This window comes from Fusarium redolens, assembly GCF_020744475.1.
Source record: "Fusarium redolens strain MPI-CAGE-AT-0023 chromosome Unknown BKA55scaffold_5, whole genome shotgun sequence".
Classification (NCBI taxonomy): Eukaryota; Fungi; Ascomycota; class Sordariomycetes; order Hypocreales; family Nectriaceae; genus Fusarium; species Fusarium redolens.
The window spans coordinates 650,360-673,449 of NW_025763668.1; the positions used below are offsets into that span (position 1 = coordinate 650,360).

The 23,090-nt window shown below is 48.3% G+C and overlaps 10 protein-coding genes across 10 annotated transcripts; 5 read left to right on the forward strand and 5 right to left on the reverse strand.

Annotated features, from left to right (window-relative positions):
- The first annotated feature begins 240 nt into the window (after positions 1 to 240).
- BKA55DRAFT_562009 (uncharacterized protein) lies at positions 241 to 972 on the forward strand. Its single transcript, XM_046192209.1, has one exon. It carries the CDS (start codon positions 450 to 452, stop codon positions 759 to 761), a length of 312 nt encoding a protein of 103 aa, XP_046051773.1. The 5' UTR covers positions 241 to 449; the 3' UTR covers positions 762 to 972.
- A 1,924-nt stretch (positions 973 to 2,896) lies between these two features.
- BKA55DRAFT_536769 (uncharacterized protein) lies at positions 2,897 to 3,707 on the forward strand (the record flags this gene model as incomplete). The annotated part of the gene is made up of 3 exons (XM_046189863.1): positions 2,897 to 3,137; positions 3,191 to 3,429; positions 3,495 to 3,707. 3 exons carry the CDS (start codon positions 2,897 to 2,899, stop codon positions 3,705 to 3,707), a joined length of 693 nt encoding a protein of 230 aa, XP_046051774.1.
- Positions 3,708 to 4,151: 444 nt separating this feature from the next.
- Positions 4,152 to 5,875, reverse strand: BKA55DRAFT_735900 (general substrate transporter). The gene is made up of 3 exons (XM_046201313.1): positions 5,732 to 5,875; positions 5,157 to 5,675; positions 4,152 to 5,102 (listed from the first exon to the last, which is right to left on the reverse strand). The coding sequence occupies exons 1-3, from the start codon at positions 5,802 to 5,804 to the stop codon at positions 4,213 to 4,215; spliced, it is 1,482 nt and encodes a 493-aa protein (XP_046051775.1). The 5' UTR covers positions 5,805 to 5,875; the 3' UTR covers positions 4,152 to 4,212.
- Positions 5,876 to 6,392: 517 nt separating this feature from the next.
- On the forward strand, positions 6,393 to 10,277 carry BKA55DRAFT_687354 (bacterial alpha-L-rhamnosidase-domain-containing protein; the record flags this gene model as incomplete). The annotated part of the gene is made up of 2 exons (XM_046199054.1): positions 6,393 to 9,168; positions 9,826 to 10,277. The coding sequence occupies 2 exons, from the start codon at positions 6,393 to 6,395 to the stop codon at positions 10,275 to 10,277; spliced, it is 3,228 nt and encodes a 1,075-aa protein (XP_046051776.1).
- BKA55DRAFT_562015 (uncharacterized protein) lies at positions 10,254 to 12,289 on the reverse strand. Its single transcript, XM_046192210.1, has one exon. The coding sequence runs from the start codon at positions 12,166 to 12,168 to the stop codon at positions 10,414 to 10,416; it is 1,755 nt and encodes a 584-aa protein (XP_046051777.1). The 5' UTR covers positions 12,169 to 12,289; the 3' UTR covers positions 10,254 to 10,413.
- Positions 12,290 to 14,428: 2,139 nt separating this feature from the next.
- On the forward strand, positions 14,429 to 15,279 carry BKA55DRAFT_507196 (trypsin-like cysteine/serine peptidase domain-containing protein; the record flags this gene model as incomplete). Its single annotated transcript, XM_046187329.1, has 3 exons — positions 14,429 to 14,674; positions 14,730 to 14,923; positions 14,973 to 15,279. 3 exons carry the CDS (start codon positions 14,429 to 14,431, stop codon positions 15,277 to 15,279), a joined length of 747 nt encoding a protein of 248 aa, XP_046051778.1.
- A 607-nt stretch (positions 15,280 to 15,886) lies between these two features.
- BKA55DRAFT_687357 (uncharacterized protein) lies at positions 15,887 to 16,274 on the reverse strand (the record flags this gene model as incomplete). Its single annotated transcript, XM_046199055.1, has 4 exons — positions 15,887 to 15,968; positions 16,021 to 16,092; positions 16,144 to 16,205; positions 16,260 to 16,274. The coding sequence occupies 4 exons, from the start codon at positions 16,272 to 16,274 to the stop codon at positions 15,887 to 15,889; spliced, it is 231 nt and encodes a 76-aa protein (XP_046051779.1).
- A 1,407-nt stretch (positions 16,275 to 17,681) lies between these two features.
- BKA55DRAFT_687358 (pectin lyase fold/virulence factor) lies at positions 17,682 to 18,860 on the forward strand (the record flags this gene model as incomplete). The annotated part of the gene is made up of 5 exons (XM_046199056.1): positions 17,682 to 17,803; positions 17,854 to 18,023; positions 18,074 to 18,318; positions 18,377 to 18,519; positions 18,572 to 18,860. 5 exons carry the CDS (start codon positions 17,682 to 17,684, stop codon positions 18,858 to 18,860), a joined length of 969 nt encoding a protein of 322 aa, XP_046051780.1.
- Positions 18,861 to 18,933: 73 nt separating this feature from the next.
- BKA55DRAFT_609928 (uncharacterized protein) lies at positions 18,934 to 20,926 on the reverse strand. The gene is made up of 6 exons (XM_046196641.1): positions 20,511 to 20,926; positions 20,206 to 20,456; positions 19,693 to 20,154; positions 19,376 to 19,647; positions 19,153 to 19,325; positions 18,934 to 19,100 (listed from the first exon to the last, which is right to left on the reverse strand). Exons 1-6 carry the CDS (start codon positions 20,811 to 20,813, stop codon positions 18,984 to 18,986), a joined length of 1,578 nt encoding a protein of 525 aa, XP_046051781.1. The 5' UTR covers positions 20,814 to 20,926; the 3' UTR covers positions 18,934 to 18,983.
- A 478-nt stretch (positions 20,927 to 21,404) lies between these two features.
- BKA55DRAFT_506229 (uncharacterized protein) lies at positions 21,405 to 22,492 on the reverse strand (the record flags this gene model as incomplete). The annotated part of the gene is made up of 3 exons (XM_046187249.1): positions 21,405 to 21,758; positions 21,809 to 22,065; positions 22,201 to 22,492. 3 exons carry the CDS (start codon positions 22,490 to 22,492, stop codon positions 21,405 to 21,407), a joined length of 903 nt encoding a protein of 300 aa, XP_046051782.1.
- Positions 22,493 to 23,090: the final 598 nt, after the last annotated feature.

Sequence of the window (23,090 nt, forward strand, 5' to 3'; positions counted from 1 at the left end):
GTATTGAAAAACGAGAACCTCTGAATGAAGTAAAATCTGGGGTCCCCAGAATTTCTTGACTTAAACTTGAGATCTATTATCAATGTTGTTATTCGGGCCGACTTGATGATTTCATGGCACTAGGACGCTTTTGATATTGATATTCGGTCATAGTATGCAGTAGCACGGCTCGTCGGCATCGCAAGGCTGAGGTGTATCACTCATTCAGCCTAAATATATGAACAGCAATGCATATGGGATTTAAGAGCCAAATAAGACTTGATTCAAGGTATATGTTTCTTGACACAATATATAAACAGTACAGTTACACAATGCCCCCTCCAAGATCCCTCCATCAATTAAGCAAAACCGCCAGTTCTCAAAGCCAGTAATCCAGTACTCAGTCCATGAAATGTAGGTCGGTCGAGTATATATGAAGCCTTTGAGATGGATGCCAAGGTCGTCTTGTCATGATCGTTCGAAGGGATGTTTGGTGCAGGCGTTTATTTCTTGCACTTCTTCTCAATGTGGTGCCACTTCTCGCCCTTGGGGCACTTGCACTTGTGGTGCTTCTTGGTGTAAACCTTGCCGGAGTCGTGGCAGACGCACTCGCTCTTGGCGTGATCCCAGGAAGCATGCTTGCCGCAGTGGTGAAGAATGCTGCGAGCTTCGATATCAGCGGGCTCGGCGTCGGGGTTGGGGATGGCAGTGACTGTGCCCATGGCGAGAAGAGCGCCGAGGAAAGCCTTGTTCAGAAGCATGATGAAGGTTTGAGTTGGTAGCTGAGTGTGTGTGTGATTGGTCTGTGTTCAGAAGATGGATGAGAGAGTTGTGTTGTGAATGGTGAATGATACTTTAAGAGCTGGAGGGCTCATAAGGTTATATACCTCTGAGCTTACACAGGACCTCACCCAGGTCAAGTGAGCTTCAAGCACCTGTGGACCGTGAATATTGAAACTTCCCGTCTCGGATATCGGCCTCTTAGTCAAACACGGCTGATCGGCAATGAAGCTGACAGGGCTGTCATAAAAACATGGAGCACTGCCACAGCTAGAGCTAGCTGTGCCTTTATGTCAACCTTGTTTAAGTGGAGAAATATCCCGTCGCTACCGAGCTGCCTTGCATTGTTCGTATTCAAGATTCGATACTTTTAGCAATTGACAATGCAATGCTCCCTTCGCCCTGAATTACCCCAGATTTAATTGAAGCCACTCACGGGGCTATGCTTCAGCCTGTTTTACGACAGGTCCAATCAAAATAGCTGGGTCTCAAGTTGCTTGATCGTTATTTCCTTTGCGTTTGGGAACGAAAGTGTTTCCCTCTGAATTGATAGATAGCATAGCTGTTGTTATAAGCAATCTGCAAAGTCTTTCGAAGATCCTATACGCATAATCTCAGTGCAGAGGCTGTTCACTGTTAAGGAAATGTCGTTTATCATTCGGGTAGACTTTGCGATGGCGAACCTTTGTTCATGCAAACAAAATGATTCTCGACAACACCATCAAGAACAAGGAGCTTTACCGCCGAAGATCTTCAAGAGCTGTGAGCTCTCAGAAGCTATGAGCTGACGCGTCTTCTCAAAGGCCCAGGCGACCGTCCAAACAGCGCATCATGATACTTCTCAGCAAAAGCGGCTAAAACGGAGCGGATATCGCTGCCGAGCGTCTCCCTTGACCAGGGCATTAGGACTATCGGCACGTTCCGAAAGTCAATATCGAAAATAGTAGTCATCATCATGAGGCTTAGACATTGAGATCCCCACATGTAATTGCTGGCTCGAGGCAGATTACAACACAACAACCAATGGTTTTGGGAAAGATGGTTTTTTGGGGTGGACGATCTAGAACGGTGATTTAATCCCCGGCTCTTGGAAAGCTTGTTTTCGGCACTCTCGCTGATGGGTCTGAAGAGCCTTAGCGATACGAGCCAGATATGGGTCTTGACTTAATCACCTTCTTGAAACAGCGTCAGGCCGAAAACATTCGCTTCTGGTCTCTGATATGGATAGTTGCCGCACAGCCACTCGGGAGGTAGCCGAGCTGTCCGATCCAAGGTATCACTGAGCTGGTTGCCTTACATCTTCAAAGGCTGAAAGGGAGGTTCAGTAAGGGAGAGGATAGCCGATGCTGACGATGAAACCACTACTTCGGATCAGTCGGACATGAAGAAACTCAATTCCATAGATCTTACATGCTTTACGCTGAACCCAATCAGACCAATTGGCCGTAGCTATTTATAATTTGTGCTACTGCTCTTGAGGGCTTTGCTTGGGATAGGGTTAGATGGTTTATTGACTTGGGCGTACTGATTATGATCCATCCATCTGGGTACATGTAATCATGTTGGAGGGATGGACTCTCTTCTGACAAACATGGTAAAGAACTAATACCAGACGTTGCTGGACACAAGTAGCAAATCTCCCTGGAACAATATTCATTGCGGAGACTCTAACATGAAAGGGCCAGACGAGGACAGGGTTATGTCAGCTGAATTGAGACATACCTACCTAGAAGTTCTTGGAAGTCGATTTGAGCCCTTCGTTTTGAAAGGGAACGACCATTGTCACGTATTGATGAACCTTTGAGTCAGGAAAGGATGTTAACAGAGGGATGGCCGGTGAAATCTCTTTTGGCAGAACAGCCTTGTAAGGAGACCAAGACTGATAACCATGACTTGATGATCCTATGGAAAAGGCTTTATTCAGAGGTACACCTTAACAGATACTAACAAATGCAGTACTGACCTGCAGCCAACCTTGGGCAGCCAATGATATGTTTACAACACGCCTATGCATGTACCCCTCATTCATGACATTGTTGACATCGAAACACTTCAAATTTCTTTCACCGCTTCTCATCAAACTTCACAATTTTACAATCTCATCGTGACATTCTACCTCTAGAAACCCATCGCAATCATGACATTCTGTCCCCGGTTCAGTCGAAGGGTCTCGGAATGTGAATCCATCATCGCATACGAGTTTAGTTCTAAAACTCTCTGCGCACAAGCACTGAACACAGCCGTGGACGCAATGTCGGTTTGTATCCTGGATGGCTCTTTCAAAGCCATGCCCAAGAACGACCGTCTCGCTGTTTACGGCGATTCCGCAGCTGCATCCTACTTGTGCAGCCTCTGGATCAAGCGAGGACTGGCGAAACGTTAGTGATGGCCTTCGCGAGCATGTTGGAGTGTATCTGGCTAACCAAATCAGACTGCTGGACTACGCTTCGCCGTGACCCGAACAGTAACGACAACCTTGCTCAAGTCGGCATGGGCCATGGCCTTGATAGGTGCATCAACATGAATGGAGGAACTACCAGGGTCTCTTCCGGAATGGTTGCTACGGCTGTTGAAGCAATTCTTGGTGCCGTTGATATTGACGGTGGTCGTGATGCTCTTGCTCGAGTTATGAACCATCTTGGTCTCACGCAGCATGCCCTTCTCTCATGGGTAAAGTTCTATCCCCCATTGCCTATAATTGAACAGGTTGCACATAACTCACTTGACCTCTATAGGTGCCTTCGCAGCTACCGTGGAATTCCCCTGTGATCTCAGCCTGTGATCCGGGGGTTTGCCTAGGTCGCCTTCTCAAGAAGGGCCAGGAGCGGATCCTTTGTCAGCTAGGCTGCCATTGGAGCTCGCTCTTGACTTTTCTTAAGAAGCCATTTAGGCAAGCCCCATGGATCATGGATTGGGGGGACGGGGAAACTGGGGTAGCTGCGGAGTAAAGATGGCTTGTCCTCGACAGACTCTACTTGTATTTACTTCATTGAAGACCAAGTTTGGAGATGCATGGACTTTGTACCTACTTGAATCAACACGGACGTGATCTAATAACTAGAAGACTGGATGTTAGGGTTCTAACTCAACAACTTCAGGACTAAACCCGATCGTATTGATGAAATGGCTAGTAAACCTTAGTCACGTTATGTAAGTGCACCATGATCCGCCAGCTCTTGCATTGTCAATAGAAGACAAGACAGCTCATCGCGTACACAGGAGCTACGGCTGCAACATACAAGATTGGCCTTCGTGGGGGGGAGTGGAGTGGGAGAAGCACAGAGGGGAGGATCTATTGTCACTCATTTGGTATCTCAAAGGAGGAATTCATTATTACTCGGACGAAAATGTGTTGGAAAGTCATTCATTCAAACTAATCCTAAAACCATCAGTCAAATGCCTCGAGGTTTCGGCAATCTCTCTGTTCCTCCTCTGTAGTGACACTGGTCTATCCTACTTGCGAGGCTCGCTGCCTTCAGCATGAACGACGCTGGTAGCATCAAGCTTCTCAATATTGGCATGCATATCCACCGCCACAGCATCACCAAAGAGCTCGGCGATTTCCTCCAGGGTCTTGCCACCAGTCTCAGGCAGGAAGAAGAAGTACAGGACAGCGGCGGCAGTATTGCACGCGATGAAGAGAGCATAGAACCTCCAGCTAACCTCAGCAAGCGCCAAAGGAGTAATCTGACTGAGAACGATAGCAACAATAGACTTGGAAGAAACAGCGAAGGCCATGCCCTTGGATCGAAGGAATGTTGGGAACAGCTCTGATGGGACAACCCAGATCATCGCGTTGAAGAAGATGGCGAAGGTTGCGGAGTAGATGAAGATGAAAGCGATGCTGGTTCTAGCTCCAGCCATGTTACTCTCTCCAGCCTGGCCGTAGGTCGCACTCAAAGCCATGCAGATAGAGATGCAGACGGACAAAGCGAGCGAGCCAGTCCAGAGAGTGCGAGCACGAGGCCACCTATCCGCAACGACACCCAAGTAGATGACAGTTCCGATAACACCCATAAAGCCATAGATACCAGACACGAGGAGTGACTGTCGACCGGTGATACCAACAATGGCGTAGAATGTGTTCTGGAAGTTTTGGATGACAGATGCGCCTGAGAGCTGTGACTGAGAGACGATGAAAGCCGCCATGAGCGTGCGATGGAGGTATCGCATAGAGAAGAGCTCTTTGATCGCGTATGCCCAGCTGCTTGTTTCAGCAGAGGCTTCGAGTTCGATTTGTTGTTTGATCTGGAGGAGTTCCTGTTCGATAAACGTCTCGCCTTCCGTATTGTGGAGGAGATTGAGGACGCGGCGGGCTTCTTCGTGGCGTCCTTTTCTGACGACTGGAAGAAGTTTTAGCAGAGAACCTTAGGGGTGATTAGGTGGATGCGACTTACGCCAACGAGGTGAGAACGGTACGAAGAACACTGCGAACATAAGGATGAAAGGGACAGGAATTTGCATGGCCAGAGGAATTCGCCATTGAGCATCACCGACCGCAAAAGCACCTCCATATCCAGCCCAGTTCGCGATGCAGAACCCAATAGCAGCCATCAAACCCTGAAGACCAACAAGGAAACCACGCTGAGAGGGCTTAGCAACTTCAGCGATGTAGACTGGGACAACAGCGAGGAATTGACCACAAGCGAGACCGGCGATGAGCCGACCTGCGATCATCATGCCCACATGAACGGCACCAGCTTGCAAAGCGGCTCCGAGAATAGCGAGAAGGGAAGCAAAGGCGATGGTGTACTTGCGACTAAAGCGATCGGCAAGGTAGCCAACTGTTGGAGCTCCAATGGCTTGACCGGCATTATAGCATGATACGATGGCACCGGCGAGGGATGTACTAGCTTGGGAAGGTCCGTACATGTAGACGCGGAAGGTTTGGTGACCGAAGGTTGTCGCGATGATTCCTATGATACACAGTCAAAGAACGCGTTCCGGTCATTTCAGCGTGTTCTAGACATACCCGAGTCGAAGCCGAAGGTGAATCCTCCCATGGTGACGACCAAGGCGATGGAGATAGTACGCCAACGACCCATTGTGAATACGCTGGTAAGATACTCTCACGTTTTCGAAGATGTTCTCTCAAAGATAGATGATCCTTCTCAGGTTGATTTGATGTTGTGATGTTCTCTCTTCTCCCAGTGGAGATATCAAGTCAATTTGAAGTCCTGATTCGCTACAAGATAGACCGAATTTGAAGGGTCATCTGAGCGATTGGCCGAATCCCCGGGTTTCCCCCGCGTTTCTCTGGAGGAACCATGCTCTGATTGTGGAGATTCCGGGGTAGCGAGTTTGGAGATCCGAGGTTAGCAGTAAGTTAAGCCAATGATGGGCGAGTCCGATGGGCTGTGCATCCGATTGGATACTCTGAGGGCTGAGGGTTGACCACTGAGGATCGTGTTAATTCCATAGTTTGTTCACTTCATCCACCAGAACCTCGCTGAATAGCTTGGCGATACGACTCAAGAGCCGGACTAGTCGCTCAGGTCGGTCGATTGACGACCGAAATACGACTCTTCAGCTTGTATCTGGGTCTAGAACTTAAGCCACATCATTTCCTTTGCCTTCCAGTCGCGGTCCCCGGCAACCTGTAGGCAATTTCGTTGATCTTGAAGCAGACGAACATGGTGCCACTCACAATATCCAAGCCGACCTTTGAGCATCACTATGATGGTATTGGAATCGGCCAATCCAAACCTCGGATATCTTGGCAATTCCTCACATCTCAGCCGTCTGATGTGCCGTCGAACTGGACCCAGAAGGCATACGATATCGAAGTCACATCTTTCCCTACACCAACTCGACCCCAAGGAGAGACTACTACATACCATGTCGAAAGTGAACAATCTGTTCTTGTACCATGGCTGGCAGCAGCACTTCAATCTCGAGAAAGGGCTACAGTGAGGGTTCGTGCATACGGTGCATCTGACTCGGAACCAACAGACTGGTCACTACCTGCCACTGTCGAAACTGGTTTACTCTCACCCAATGACTGGGCTGCTTCATTCATAACTCCAGCTTCACATCATGGACCAGAAGCGCCACTTCAGCCTATTCGCTTTCGAAAAGAGTTCACCACTCCTGATCACTTCTCTCAGCAACAGGCATCAAAGTGTCGATTATACATCACAGCCCTCGGGGTGTTCAACGTCTATATCAACGGTCACCTCGCAAGTGACGAGTGCATGGCTCCAGGCTGGACAAGCTATCAGCATCGCCTGGCGTACCGGACCCTTGATGTCGGGCATTATCTGAACCTTGAGCCAGGCTCTCGAAACGTAATCGCTGCGGAGGTTGGTGAGGGTTGGTTTGCTGGCACTCTCGGCTTTAGAGGTGGGACTCGCTTCAACTATGGTGGTAAGGAGCTTTCTCTACTTGCCCAGCTTGAGATCACACATGACCCCAAGGAACAACCGTGGAGACTTGTGACAGATGACAGTTGGAAGTGTACACCAAGTCCTGTTGTCAGCAGCGAGTTGTATAATGGTGAAACCTATGATAACCGTCTCGAGTGCGACAGTTGGAACAGAATTGCCTCAGAAGGGGCCAAAATTGGTGCCGGCTTTGTCTCATTTCCTACAAAGGTATTGGGAAGGAAGCCTGCGGAGCGCTTGGTTGAATCTGAGGTCCCTCCTGTTCGAGTCAAGCAAACTATCAGACCGTCACATGTGTTTAAATGCAGCACTGGAAAGACAATCATTGACTTTGGTCAGAACCTAGTAGGGAAACTTCACATCAAGTCCTTGGAACTCCCTGCTGGCGCGACTCTGACATTGAAGCATGCCGAGGTCATGGAGCATGGTGAACTTGGCTCTCGCCCACTCAACCATGCCAAGTGCACAGACACGATCATAGCTTCAGGCAAACCAATAACAGACTGGACTCCAAAGTTTACGTTTCATGGGTTTCGCTACGTACAGATTGAAGTCTTTGGTGCCAACGCAGAACCTCTTGATGCGGAATCTCTCGTTCGTCTTGGTGACGACGATGCGAATGTCGAAGCACTTGTCATGCACAGCGATATGACAAGACGAGGTCATTTTAGATGCTCCAATGGCTCTATCAACAAGCTTCATGAGAATGTGGTCCGGTCGATGAAAGGTAACTTCCTTTCCATACCAACAGACTGTCCTCAACGCGATGAAAGGCTTGGTTGGACGGGTGATATCCAGATATTCTGTCCCACAGCGTCATTCCTCTACGACACAACCGGATTCCTCTCAGGATGGCTTGATGAACTAGCTGCTGAGCAATTGCTAGAGGATGGCCCAGATGGTGTCCCCGGTTTGGTATGCCCGGATGTTCGTCTTCCCGGCTGGCCGAAACGAATGCCACAAGCACTTTGGCACGACGCTACTGTTATTGTACCATATTCATTGTATACAAGCAGTAGCGATTCTAATCTGCTTGAGAAGCAGTTTGAGAGCATGCGTGCCTGGCTGGAGCAAGGTGTTGATAGAGAAGGAGGCGATGGGTTATGGAATCCAGATCGGTGGCAGTTCGGCGATTGGCTCGATCCCACGGCACCACCAGATCAGCCGGGATATTCGAGAACTGACTCAGTCATGGTGGCTGATGCGTATCTAGTTCATGTTACGTCTGTGTTCGCCAAAGTTTGTCGGCTATTGAACAAGCTCGACCTAGCTGACAAATACGATGCTGAGGCGCTCCGTCTGCGGTCTTTGTTTCAGGATCGATACATCACGCCAGCAGGCAACTTGATGTCGAATACTCAAACAGGTATCGCACTGGCGATATGCTTCTCCCTGTACCGTGACGGTGAGAAGGAATCTCGAGAACTCAACGCTGCAGCAAAGGCTTTGTCTAAGTTAGTGCGAGCCGCTCAGTTCAAGATCGGAACTGGATTCGCGGGTACTCCACTCATCACCCACGCACTCGCACAGACAGCGCAACCCCAGCTAGCATACCGAATGCTTTGTGAGAAGTCCTGCCCTAGTTGGATGTACCCAGTTACGATGGGCGCAACGACAATCTGGGAACGTTGGAACAGCATGTTGCCCGATGGAAGCATCAACCCAGGTCGCATGACAAGCTTCAATCACTATGCTTTAGGTGCTGTGGCAGACTGGCTACATGGAACTGTCGGTGGTATTGCACCTATGGCTTCTTCTCCTGGATGGAAGGTCTTCCGTGTCAAACCAATCCCGGGAGGGAGCCTGACTTGGGCTGAGACGAGCTTTGATGGACCTTATGGTAGAACTGAGTGCAAGTGGACGTGGACGCCAGACACTGGCTTATTCAAGATGTCTTTACTCGTTCCGCCTAACTCATCTGCTCTTGTCACATTGCCGTCCGAGCTAAGTGATGATCCAGCCCAGGCATATAATGATGAGCGAATCAAGGGCAGATTGGTTGGCTCAGGGCTACATCAATTTGAGTGTAATCATGTAGCTGGGGAGTGGCCACCGAAGCCGATATTAATGCCCAATATGTCCTGGCAGCCAGAGGCTGAGGACTTGGCCCGCTGAAGCAGGCGTAGTTGATAAATAAGAACAAATAAGAGTCTCTCGTATACCCAACTTTATCAAATGACATAGCAATTGCATATCTTGTCCTTGTGATAACGCTAGGGTTTGAATGGAACAGTGATAGGAAGATCTGGTGCATACTCTGGACGAGACAGGGTAGGATTCGCTGGTTGCCCTGCTGACGATGCCTTGTTTCACAGTCCAATGTTTAAGCCTCTCATCACAGCACGCTTCTTTTCATCCCTAAAAGAATTAATCCCAATGAAAAATATGGACAAAATGAATGAAATTACCCAAGATCATCACAGCAAAAAGGTCTAACCCTGGTGGGGGGAAGTCAGACACTCACTCAAGCACCATGGATTCAGCCTCAAGAGCGTCAAGTGGTGGGTCAAAGACGCAACGTACAGCGCCCTAGTATAACCTCATGAGTAATTGAACTACACGACATGTAGATCCAAGCAGAACCACACATGCGAGGCGTGCCAGCTGAGTTGTTTGGCTTGCTCGATGAGAGGCCTGCGTGGGACCGGTGAGAGCCCAGCCCATTGCATACCAATATTCGCAGACCGTGAGCCTCGCAACATTCTGATAAAGCGCGACGATGTCTCCATCGGCGATAAATGGGCCATAGCCGCTATCATAGACTGGGAGATGGCTGTCTTCTGCCCTTTCGCATATGAGTACGGTCACAAAGACAAAGAGCTTGGATCGGCCAATTTGTCATTCAGTTGGCATACGCTGTTCGAAGAGCAGCCACGACATCTGTTGTCAAGGGGCGAACCGGCTGTTAAGCTACTGGAGGCGCTCCGAGCAATGGATGTATCAGACAAGAGTCGCAAGACGAAGAATGTCGGCCGAAATTTCCAGGCAAAATGGCTACAGAGGGCAAAGGTAGAATTATCGCCGGATGTGGAGAGCGGTTGGGTTCCCAAGGAGGGTATAGAAATTGGTATTTTTACAAAGCAGGATCGAGAGGATCTTGAAATGGAGGTTCTCGAGGAACTGGGATATATTTGAATGGCTATGTTCCACTTCTCTTCAAGCATGAATGAACCCGTATATGGAGGGAAATATACTAGTATTAAATATATTTACAAGTAGAAAAGTTCAAAAGCAGTATCCTTGAGTCCAACAGAAGTCTTCTCATTATCTTCTAGCTGCTACAATATACCGAGTCCAACGCGAACGAGTTAGGTCGGTGAACCCATTCGGGCACACAAGGGTCATCGCTCTCGTTGATCCATTCACCTTGAGGACTGCTAGCAACGAACCAAATCCTAGTCTCTCCACTGTCGGGTATAGTGAATTGGAAATTTGCGCTGATCCATGTCTTTGTCTGGACCGCACCGATGGGGTATCTGTTCCCGATCCTGTCGTCGTCTTGGTAAACCCGGACATATGGAACCAAGCTGCTACCATCATTTTGGCGAATCGAGTAGTACTCATCCCACCACCACCTATAGCTGCAGTAGAACCTAGTGCCTGGGCAGGCCTTGACATCCTGATAAATCCACATGCTCTTGTCGAAGTCAAACTGGCCAGTCTGGAGCCGATAAGACGTACCGCCCTCGCCACCAGGAACGGGCCTCAAGGCGACGGGATCTTTGCCGCCAGGATTGGGATCCTCCTGCCATGGAGAGAACTTGCCGTCATCGAAGCCACCGTTGACGATGGAAGTGTCGTATGAGCAGGTCGGAGCTGGCTCAATGCCGGTGTCACAGAAGCAGCGCGTCTCATAATACTTGACACCGGTTCGGTCCGGGCTGAGCTGAGTGATAGTACCTGCATAGAGAGAGCATTGCATGTCTTTCTCGAATATAAATGTCACACAGTTACTCTTCTGCATGCAAGACGTGTAGCAATCAAGGAGAGTGGACGAAATGCCTTCGCTCAAGTATCTCCAATCGTTGGAACCTCCCCATACGTATCCCCTTGCACCGCAGACGGCGCCTTCAGGTGTTGGTTTCTCCATATTATTGATGCAACCGGTGGCAGTTTCAGAAGAAGTGGTGGTAGCATCTTCAGTAGTGGTGGCAGCATCTTCGGTGGTGGTGGTAGCACCTTCAGTGGTAGTAGTGGTATCTTCAGAAGTGGCAGTTGTCTCTCCAGTAGTAGTGACATCTCCCGAAGTGGTAGCAACAGTTTCGGTAGTGGTGGCAGCACCTTCGCTGGTGGCGGGAGCGTCTTCAGTGGTGGCATCCCTGACAAATATCTCTGGATGACCTCTTCGGACGAAGTTTCTCGGGACAACTTGAACAATGGTAGCGGCAGCCTCAGTAGTGGTGGTAGCAGCTTCAGTCGTGGTCGCGGGAAGCTCCTCGGTGTAGGTGGCAGTAAAGGGATCATCATAGACAGGAGGATCTGGGACGGTGCATTCGGTTGAGGTGGTTGTGCCCAGAGTGGTGCCAGTGGATGAGTCGCTCTCACTAGCGGTAGTGGTAGTGTCAGTTGAGAGGGCAGAATCCGTGGAGGTCGACTGCTCGGCGCTGATGGAACCAGACTTAGTCTCGCTGGCGGTGAGAGTGGTTTCGGTTGAAGAATCAGAGAGGGACTGGGTGGATTGCTCGGTGAGGGTTGTAGCAGTGTCGGTAGAGACAGCAGACGCAGACGCAGACTTGGTGGCTGATTCGCTCTCACTGATGGTGAGACTGGTCTCAGTGGAGACACCAGACTCAGTGGTTGAGCCACTCTCACTAATAGTGAAAGAAGTCTCGGTTGAGGTACCAGATAAAGACTCGGTCAAGCTCGACTCCGTGGTGTGAGTCGTAGCAGAACCAGTCGCGGCACTGGACTCAACAGTAGTCGTAACGACCGCTACGGAGCTCGAAGAGGGACGGCATGGCCCAGCATTAACGAAGGGGCTAAGGACGGTAGCAATAACAAACGAACGGACGAAATGGCGAGCCATTTCTACGATAACCGTGATTTTCCGGTTATAAAAAAAAACGCGACAATCTAGAGAAAAGAAAGTTTGGGGGAATTCTGGGTTTAATCTTTCTCTCCCCCTGGCAAATTCTGCCTTAACGACCTCGTGTTGGCTTGGCTGTCATTATTTAGTGTAGATCCTTTGAAGCTACTGATAACTAGTTTTCCCAAAAATATCAAGCGGCTCGTTAGTTGAGTGTTTTTAGAAAAGCTTTATCGATAGTCGCAGCGCCATTTGAGCTGAGGCCGTTAGTTTTAGAGGGGCTTTCAGGGGCAGCGCCACGATTATTGGCTCTGAGGGCTCAGCTTTTGGCGAGGGAAATTAGTGGCGTCATCGCTAGTGGATAAACTGACAAACATCGTATTCCTACCCTGTATTGACATTTTGCATCAGGGCATTTACTTATTATTGAAGACACAGCATCAATTGTCGCTTTGGTTTGAAAGTGCGAACTTGTGATTATTATTATTATTATTATTAATATTGAAGCTGGATAGTATAGCAAGTCAGTCATTCAAATTGCAGTTTGCCATGATGGCGATATGACATTGCTGTTTTAGTGCTCAGCATGTGAAAGGCCATTCTCTTGCTGCATGATTCATGAACTCATTACACCGCATGGGCGTTTTGTCAGGCAGCATTAAGTGGCTGTTTTAAATTAAAGTTCCAGCAAAGCCGTGTTAATTCCAAGCGATTCAGTTAGCCACCACCCTAAGCATAGCATTTCCTTTCTGTGTTGGATTTAATCAATTGATGGTGGTGTTTATTCATCAAATTTGACCAATTGAATATGTACTCAAATTTCATTCTTTGATGTTTACTCCATGTTTCCAACATGACCTTTAAAATACTTGAACTTCTTATCCAGCAGCTGGCGTCTAAATGTCAAGACTTGGTCAACCGCACAATTTGCACCCATCTATCATCCGTCTGGTCAATGATATGCGTGTTTCTGGCCTCAATATCCCCCATTCTTAGAAAGTCCATATGCAAACCACGCATTGAAACCGTTCGGAGGAACTTTGATCAAAGAGCCGAATTCTTACAAGCCTTCAACAGTGGAGACTTCCGACACGACATATCGATCCTTCAAAGATACGGTGAGCATCAGATCATAAACTTCACGCATCTTCACGTCCTTCCTCTTTCAAACTATGCAAAGTCCGTCTAGCACCTCTTGAAACTTGATTTACGATCTCTTCAATCAAAAGTACCTTCCAAAAGTGATCTACCTCAGCTCTAGTTCAGGGCATCTATTCGCAAAGATCTACAAGCTGAACTAGCAAACACGGCGGGAGAATATCCCGCATCATTCGAGAAGGTGTTCGTATAAGACTTAGCATGATCGGCAGAAAAGATAAGACGGAGATAGATGCTATGTTTGGAAGGTAAAGGATGGAATAGGATGCAACAAGTATTGGCATAAGCGATTTAAGAGGTGTATTGAAGAAAGTAGGCGACAGACTGGCCAAAGAGGTTTGCCCTATGCAGGCTAATGCGTGCGTTATCGCAGGGCTGCTATTGCGTGGTGAGGGCTACAAAAGTTCTATGTGGTTTCCAGTTTCAGAATATTGGGCCATTGTGATTGATGGCGCATGACCGAATTATAGCAGTGAACCCCGCCCAGAGTAGTAGTGCAGATGCGCTTTGATGCTTGGCGATTGCTCGGGCTAAATAACTCCGGTTGGTCTATATAGTGCTGACACGATTGATCCTTCGGCATTAATCGTAGATCTTGAGGGGAATAAGCCGATCAAAGACACGCTGTAGATCAGTTATACGATGACTCTTACCAGCTTTATGATTATATTCATCTTGAACCTCTTTTTCGTCCAGTGTTTACCATACGTCCTATTTATCCGTCATATCCACAGTGTTATTGTCGATAGAGTTATCGACTTTCCTCATCGGGATACCAACCCCTGCTGCCAAGGGTCTTATATGCCGATCACTTTCACGGGAGCATGATAAGGTTAATGCTTCTTCTGAATGCCGAAGTAGACTACGGAACAACGGAGCTTAGTACCAGAAAGGCAGGTCCGCCTATTCGCAAACTCCGAAGATACATCCAAGCAAGCTTATCGCGGGATAGTAACCAGAGAGGCAGGTAAGAAACCGCAACAGCCTCCATATCTATGTTGATTCTCGAATATAAAAGGATGAGGATGGACTATTCGAATAGTCTATCACCATCCACTCTTCACTCTTCAACTCTCTTCTCTTGGATATCTATCTCTTCACCATGGTCAAGTTCGCTTCCGTCGTTGCACTTGTTGCTCCCCTGGCTGCTGCCGCTCCTCAGGAGATTCCCAACATTGTTGGCGGCACTTCTGCCAGCGCTGGTGACTTTCCCTTCATCGTGAGCATCAGCCGAAACAACGGCCCTTGGTGTGGAGGTACCCTTCTCAACGCCAACACCGTCTTGACTGCTGCCCACTGCGTTTCCGGATACGCCCAGAGCGGTTTCCAGATCCGTGCTGGTAGTCTTGTATGCTCATCTACTCTTGACGAATATAGTTGACACTGACTAACTTCTACGATAGTCTCGCACTTCTGGCGGTGTTACCTCTCGACTTTCGTCTGTCAGGGTTCACCCTAGCTACAGCGGAAACAACAACGATGTCGCTATCCTGAAGCTTTCCACTTCCATTCCCGCCGGTGGAAACATCGGCTATGCTCGTCTGGCTGCTTCCGGATCCGACCCTGCCGCTGGATCTTCTGCCACAGTTGCTGGCTGGTAAGCTGTTCTCTGATATCTAAAACACCATATACTAACTCCCATCCAGGGGCGCTACCTCTGAGGGCGGAACCACTACTCCCGTCAACCTTCTGAAGGTTACTGTCCCTATCGTCTCTCGTGCTACCTGCCGACAACAGTACGGTACTTCCGCCATCACCGAGCAGATGTTCTGTGCTGGTGTTGCTTCCGGTGGCAGGGACTCTTGCCAGGGTGACAGCGGTGGTCCCATCGTCGACAGCTCCAACACTGTCATCGGTGCTGTTTCTTGGGGTAACGGATGTGCTCGTCCCAACCAGTCTGGTGTCTATGCCCGCGTTGGTGCTCTCCGCTCCTTCATCGACAGCAACGCTTAAATCTGCTGTTGAGAGTGCCAAGATACTCCTTGGATATTCTCTGGCTTGAGTTTTGGATACGAAATCTGTTTCAGAGATAGGTTTCATGAGTCAAGAAGATATGAGTTGGTTGCAATTGGATCTTAGTCCTAGTTGCTCGTAACACAGCAATCTAGATAGCCCCAATTGAATATTAAATTTGAAGGAAATATCCATTTCGACAAAGAGCACATTTGGCGGTTGTGAAATGTGAAATGTCTAACAGTACAAAAACAAGTCATAACTATCATATCTTTCCCGACCCGCGTTTCTTAATGTCGTTCAGTAAGCTATGTTGAGTGAACCAGAATAATTGATGTGAACTTTTGCTGTGTACGAAGGTTTGTCAGTCAGTATGGTATACTGCCATCAAAAAGCTGGAGGACGACATGAGCCAAATTAACACTAGTAGAAGCAGAGATGATAGAAGAAGTAGGAAAATAAGCTGAGTATAAGGTGAAGAGTCCGAATCGAGCCCTTCACAGACATACGCGAACCGAAAACAAATAGGATACTACAAATAAATATTACTACAATAATCAATATGCGGAGCAAACAATCTTTATTAAACAACTTTCGAGTATAGAGTTTACAACTCCTCAGTTGGAACATCCTTTACAATGACCCCCTTAACTTCCTTCAGCTTCTCAATGGCCTCCAAAGTCATGGGTCTACCCGAGGCACGTTAGCTCGGGCTATAACATACAAGCAAGTCGTACTTACGGAGGGTAGGAAGTGGGAGGAATTGTTCGCGTCTGTCTCCAAAACTCGGCACCAGTGTCCTTTTTGACGATGCTAATATGCTTGATGAGCTTGAGGGTCTATCGATGGCTATGCATCACTTACTCAAGCACGGTTTCATTCTTCAGTTGATAATCCTCCAACTTCTCGAAGTCGTAAACGATAGCCTATAGTATTTCCAGTGAGCAAACATTTCTTCGCAGCAATTATCTGTTGTTTACCTTTCGGTCCGCCATGGCTGCTAAAACTGCTGGGACGTTTAAAAGCGCAGCACAAGCAGCAAGAGTGATGGGCACAACGTGATATGTTGATAAAAGCATCAGTATCGATAAGTTCCACTCAGAAACTTGTAGAAGCAAGACGTGGTATACCGGCCAGTTAAATAACCTTTAAGCATTCGACTATCTTCGGACATTATCAAATGCGGAAGGTGATGATGCGTTGATGACAGGGATTACACGTCGACAAAAGATCCTGGGTGACTGAAGCTTGGGCTTGCGGGGAAAGCCTATCAACGATAAGCGCAAGCCACCCACTTGACAGATAAGTCGCGCACTATGAGCTTGGCTTTAGAGGAAGGTATTGGATAATAATCGTTGCTGGTTCTTGAGGTGATGGATGGGAGTGACCTGCACTAGTTGTCGGCTGATGCACCCGGATGAACGCTTAGGATCAACTAGCATCTTTCGCTGCGACGATCGACGGATGATAGCATGGTCGAACGGAAGCCTAAACGCATATCACATGTGATCATGCCGAATCTCAATGCTAGGCAGCATATTGGACTGGTCTCACCTAGCTCAAACGCGCCGAACAACTGCCGGCTCACAACTACAACATCAGACAATCCGTCTGAAACCAGATCGATAAGATTAGATAAGAAAACTAACGGTAGATAGGATACGGGCTCATAAAAGCCTCTCGGAGTTCTTACAAAGAATAACTGGTCTTTGAGATGTTTATCCATAATAAGATTTATTTTAGTCAATGACCCCAGTAACTTACCTTGGTCAAGGTGCAACAAGTCCCAGTACCTATTCGTGTATGACACTTCACACGATAATTCAACTTTGACCGGCTCAAAAAGCCCGAGACACGGCTTCGATCTTCTACTAACTCTAAATTTGTGAACTTTCCGTCTCATCAACAAGCTTTGAAGACGTAGAATCATGCCAAACCCCCATTACCCCACAATCGAGATCCCGATTCAGTATGCGGAGGAAGGACTTCCGAATGATGTAACTGTCCCTCCTTCCAGCAACTCATCAAATGCCACAAGAGGAGCCTTATTTCCAGGTTCTTTAAAGAAAATGCAAACCGCAACAAGTGATTTGCGTTAAGTTTGGGGGAAGGCATCAACGAGCGGAAGATCTCGTGGACATCTTCCACCAATCAGCATAGCTTGTTCAACCATCTACATACTGTTGCTGAAACGTAGCGACTCATGTAATAATGAATTAAAAGAGAGAATAGATGTAGATTGGGGGTTAAGGTTGAGGGCGGACAATTGTAGATCACCTGGAGCACGGGTTATGTGGATGTGAAGTTGTATTTAAGAACCAGTATATCCTCAAGATCGCAGTGTTGTCTCACCCAACTACATCCTCAGTAACCATTGGAGACTCTCAGTATTTCCATTCAAAATGAGACTTCTTAATCTTGTGTTTTTCTCCAGCTTTGCCGTTGCAGCTCCTGGTGCTAGCCTCCAAGCTAGAGTTGCGGCCAATGACCCGTGCAACATCGGTTACTGTACTCAAAATGGAGGGTAAATCAAGCCATATAGAACTTCCGGTCTCAACGATCTAACGGGCATAGTACAACCGGAGGTGGCAGTGCTGCCCAGGTCACTGTGAAGACCCTCGCTGAGCTCACCGCTGCGGCCAAAGCCGATGGACCTTCCGTCATCTTGGTGCAGGGCAGTATCTCTGGTGCAGCCAAGGTTCAAGTTACCTCGAACAAATCCATCATTGGAAAGACGGGTAGCTGTAAGTTCATAACAACGTTAAATCGAAGCAGTGCTAATAGCCTTACGTAGCCCTCACCGGCATTGGTCTGACTATCAATGGACAGAAGAACGTCATTGTCCGCAACATGAAGATCTCCAAGGTTGAGGCGGATTACGGCGATGCCATCACGATCCAAAAGTCCACTAACGTCTGGGTTGACCATTGCGATCTCTCTGCCGTCAGAGGTGACGACAAGGACTTCTACGATGGCTTAGTTGATCTGTCGCATGCTGCTGACTGGGTCACCATCTCGTATACCTACTTCCATGACCACGTGAGTAATCCCCATTCTCATTTAAAGCTTTAGAGGAGACTTTTTAACTATTTATCAGTCCAAGGGATCACTTGTAGGACACTCCGACAAGAACGCAGCTGAGGACGTTGGCACCCTTCGCGTTACATACGCCAACAATCACTTCAACAACGTCCGAAGCCGAGGCCCTCTTCTTCGCTTTGGCACTGCACATATCTTCAAGTACATTCCCCGGTAATCTTCATCTTTGACTTGTCACTAAAACATCTTATAGCCAGTACTATGATACCATGGACACTGGTCTCAACAGTCGCATGGGTGCTCAAGCTCTCATCCAGTCCTCAGTGTTCACCAACGTTGGAAAGAAGGCTATCTTCAGCGAGTCAAGCTCCGAAGTAGGATATGTTGTTGCAGAAGACGTCATCCTAGGCGGTGAGAGTCAGAACACCGCTCCAAAGGGTACACTGAGCTCAAGCAAGATCCCATATCAGTTCACGCTTCTTGGATCTGGAAAGGTTGCTTCGACAGTTCCGGGACAGGCAGGTCAAAAGCTCAGCTTTTAAGCGAGGTTCATGAACGAGAGAAACATCTTGGAGGTCACGTTAGGTCTACTTTCATCATACTTGAAGAGTAATTGCCACATCTATTCTAAGAACTTCTCACAATATCACTACATTATGCCCTACTCACTTCTGACAAGCGGTGAAATCCTTAAGTCCTGCGTCGGGAACCTTGTTCTTTGGCAAGCAGAACTCAATATCCTCGCCCTTGAGTTCATTGCTGAAAACCCGAACATGCTCACGCTGCAAGAGCCTTGTTAGCACGGCTCTCTACGATACACCGCGGAGAACTTACCTCTGTGATCTTCAGGAACTCGTTGTAGATACCATCAGACTTCATTCGCTCGCGAACAAGATCCACAACGCCATTCATAAGTGAGAGGACAGTAGTAACCTTGCTGTCCCAGGTCACGAGTGCTGAAACGCCCTTACCATCAACGCGTGTTGACTCAGTGCTACCGTATGGATCTGTAATATACTATTAGTGGGTACCTAAATATCATATCAGGTGTCCTTACTCTGCATCTTCTTTCCGACAATCATGTTCCTCCACCAAGCCAGTCCAACAGCCTTGTCAAACAGTACAACTGGGAAGACACCGTAAGGAGTAATGACGTCGAGCTCTTGGTCCTTCTGACTGGCGATTGAGGGAATACCAGCGGGTGAGATATAGCCGATGATCTCATCAGTCTTGGGATTAGTGGAGTTGTTGACTGAGGCGTAGAGGCCAGGGGTCTTGGTGACGACTGAATTGCAAGTGCGAGCGCGTTCGCCATTCTTAAACAGGCGGCTGAATCGTTAGCTTCGTGTCTCTGAGCTGGTTCATGGTACTTACCTGACAATGTCAACGTCGTGGTATGGCAACTCAAGCTGGTTCCAAATCTCATGGCTTGAGAACCAGAAACCCTTACGAACAGTGATAGGACCAACACCTCCCTTGTTATACTCAGCCTTCTCCAACTTGGCTCTCTTGTACTCCCAAAGCGTTTGCTTATCCTTCTTGGACAGATCAGTGAAGAATTGGAAGAAGTAAGTCAAAAGCTCTCCCTCATAAGGATCATCTAGGTAAGTCTCTGACTCGCACTTGTAAGATTGCTTCTTGTCGTTGACCGGAAGTGTCTGGTCACCAATTGCTGTGACGGCACAGACTTTGCCTTTGCCGATGTAGAAGATCTTGGGGGCACTTGAAGCGACATAGTTGAGCCAGTTTTGCCATCCGTCTGCGATCTTGTGAAACCTTGGGCTGGGCTGCTTCTGGAGGGCTTCGATACAGGCGTAGACAGCCCAGATGAGCTCTCTGAGCACAGGTCATTAGCTTAGACCAGAAAGTTAGAACGACGTTACTCACCCATTGTCTAGGCCGGGAACGCGATCATCCCAGCCATCCTGAGGAGAGATAGTCGTGGTGTCGGTCTTGATCCAAGGAAGAAAGCCACCGAAACCAGGATATGTCTGGTTGAACTGGCTGTAAGTCTTGAGCTTTGTCTCCATGATAGACGCAGCGAATGCGGGTGCGGCCTTGAGGTTATCCGGGGTCAAGAAGCGGGCAGCTTCCTTGGACCCAGAGATAGCCTGGGCGTAGAGCATAATTTGCAGTGCCTAAACAATACCGTTAGAGGATACCTGGATATTGGGGAGCGGAGAATGACTGACCTCTTTGCTGGCCGCACTGAACGCATGCTTCTTGGTGCGCTTGCCAGTCTTCCAATCAAGCTGGGTTCCATCATAGGACATGCCATTCTGGGTGTTGTAAGCTACATCGTTCTGATGGAATTTACCTTCCCAGTAGAGAAGGTCCCAGATGAAGTCGTCAGTTTGTTCAAGGACGTCCTTTTGCGACCATTCGAGACCGAAGCGACAAGATGGAGCCTTGGGGTTGGAGTATTGAGGTGAAGCCGCTGCCAGTGATAAAGACAGGGCTAAGGCAGCCAAAACAGAGCTTAGCGAGGACTTCATAGTGAGTGATTGAGGTCTCTCCAAGTCAATGAAGTCTTAATGCTGAGAAGGCTCGAATGAGACGACGAAGTTGTCTTTATATAATGGGAAATGATGACTTGCACAACATTTCCAGGATCTTGGATGAGCCAATGCCGACTCCGGTACGTATTTCATCCAGAAACAAGGTTTCTTTCCCCAGACTCAACCCCGCTTCCATCAAAAGAGGAATAGATCTTCACGGGGAAAAGGAAAATCACTAGACCACAAAATCTATTTTACCGCTGCATTTCCCCGTCTCAATCCCTTCTGTCTTCCAATCCTTTGTAATAACTAGCCCTATACCAAATTTAACTTATAACACGCCACTATAGCATCCTTACTAAATAGAAAAGGGGGCGGAGCTTCCAGGCCAGGAGTGGCCCCGGTAAACTAACATCAAGAGAAAACAGGGCAGATACAGCATGTCAGAGCGATGTGTGTATTGTGTAGTAAAGACGTTCCAAAGTCAAGCGCTTATATCTTTCTGTCCATCTTCATCTGCTCTACTGACTATCTATCAATCTTGTTTATCGCCAACCTGTTCCTCACCTCTACCAGCAAGTTCCATCATCACTCCCGGGGCCTGAAACCGTAGGCTCCCTGTCGCTTTGTGACTTCATCAGTCGTCTGGTTGCCGTTGAATTGCCCGTCTCCGTTTGCGGCAGGATCTTTTGTTGTTCGGAAATTTGCAGGGAGTAACATCTCGCCGTCAAACTTCTTTGGCCGGGAAATGTTGACGCCACGCCCCTTCTTGACCAGGCTGTCTCTTCGTGCCTGACGCAACATTTGGTGCAGCTCATGGAAAGGAATTCGAATGGCGAGATCTCGGTACCGATCTGCTTCTGTGCTCAAAACAAAGTCCCTTATGTTGAGCTCAAGAGCCAAATCGATGTTGGCTGGGTGTTTGTCGGCAGTCTGGAACTCCTATAAAAGCCTGAGTAAGTTATTCTTTTTAATTGCTAAAGGTAGCTTACCACCTGGTGCATAATCCAGGTAACCACACCAGCATTGCCCCGCAAGACAGAAATTCGTGCATTTTCTTTGATATCAATAAAGATGAAGAGCTGAATCCCAAAGTTGGTGTTGGAAAAGTAGTCGTAGGCGAGTGGCTCAAGATCGGCACTCGACTGGGAGCATGAGACCTCGACTACACTACCAGGGAACTGAGTGTTTCGCTCACCAATCTGGAGGTCAGGCTGACGGCTCCACATCTTCTTGGGGGTTTGGGCTGCTGCGCCATCACCTTGGTGTTCGTCTTCCTAAAGCGCCACGTCGGATCCAAGCTGGCATTCAATGTTCAACTCTCTGGGGATGGAGTCTTGGAGGCGCAGGAAAAGCTTGTGCAAGAAGCCATTATGAGTCTGACTGGGCATTCTGATGGTGATGGTAGCGCGGTTTCGGTCATAGTCGTAGCGGCGAAAGAGTTGGGAGATTTCCGTCTCATACGTGTCAAAGTGGTGCGAGGGCAGTTGAAATGAGGCGAAAGTAGGCGCTTGAGCATCTGTCAAAAATCGTCGATGATGTTCAAGGAGATGATTGATGGGAGAGTCCTCCGAGGATAGAGGAGGAGGAGAAAGAGCACCTTGCTGAGAATCGCCATTCTGTACGTTGCTGAAGCTTGACAAACGCGCCATGTCGATATCGCGTTGGTTCGCCATTGTGGTGTTGCTGCAAATGCGGAATCTACGAGGAGCGGAGAAAAGGTATTTGGGGGGCCTGCGTTGATCGATTTAGACCTTTGAGAGGGGGGAGGCGTTTGTTCGTAGAGATAGTAAAATCCTTTTCGCACTTTGGCTGACGTTCACAAGGAGCGCTGGGATTGGTGTTTAAGCTAAGGTGCCAAATGCTGAGCAGATGAAAGGCTGGCGCAGGGCCATCGATGAATGAACCTCGGATGCTTGACGCCTGTACAGCGTCTTGTCGAAGATGAAGTAGACCAAGAGAGTGGAGATAAGGTAGGCAAGGTAGGTATCGCGTGTTGAAGGACAAGAATCAGACGGCCAGTCCTGCGATTGACGTTAGCAAGGCACGACGACGGCGGGTAAAGGACGAACACGAATGACCTGACCTGACGTTGAGTAAATCAAAGCTGTACAGGCGGCGTTACTTGCAGTGCAGAAGGGGGAGTGAAGAAGAATCGCTTCCTGATGAAAAGAAGAGGTGGTTGGGTGTAGATGCCTGAGATCCCTTCCTTGTTAACGCGATGCAGCGAAAACACGCTCAGCTCACGCTGAAGGGCACTGAGTCATCAACAGT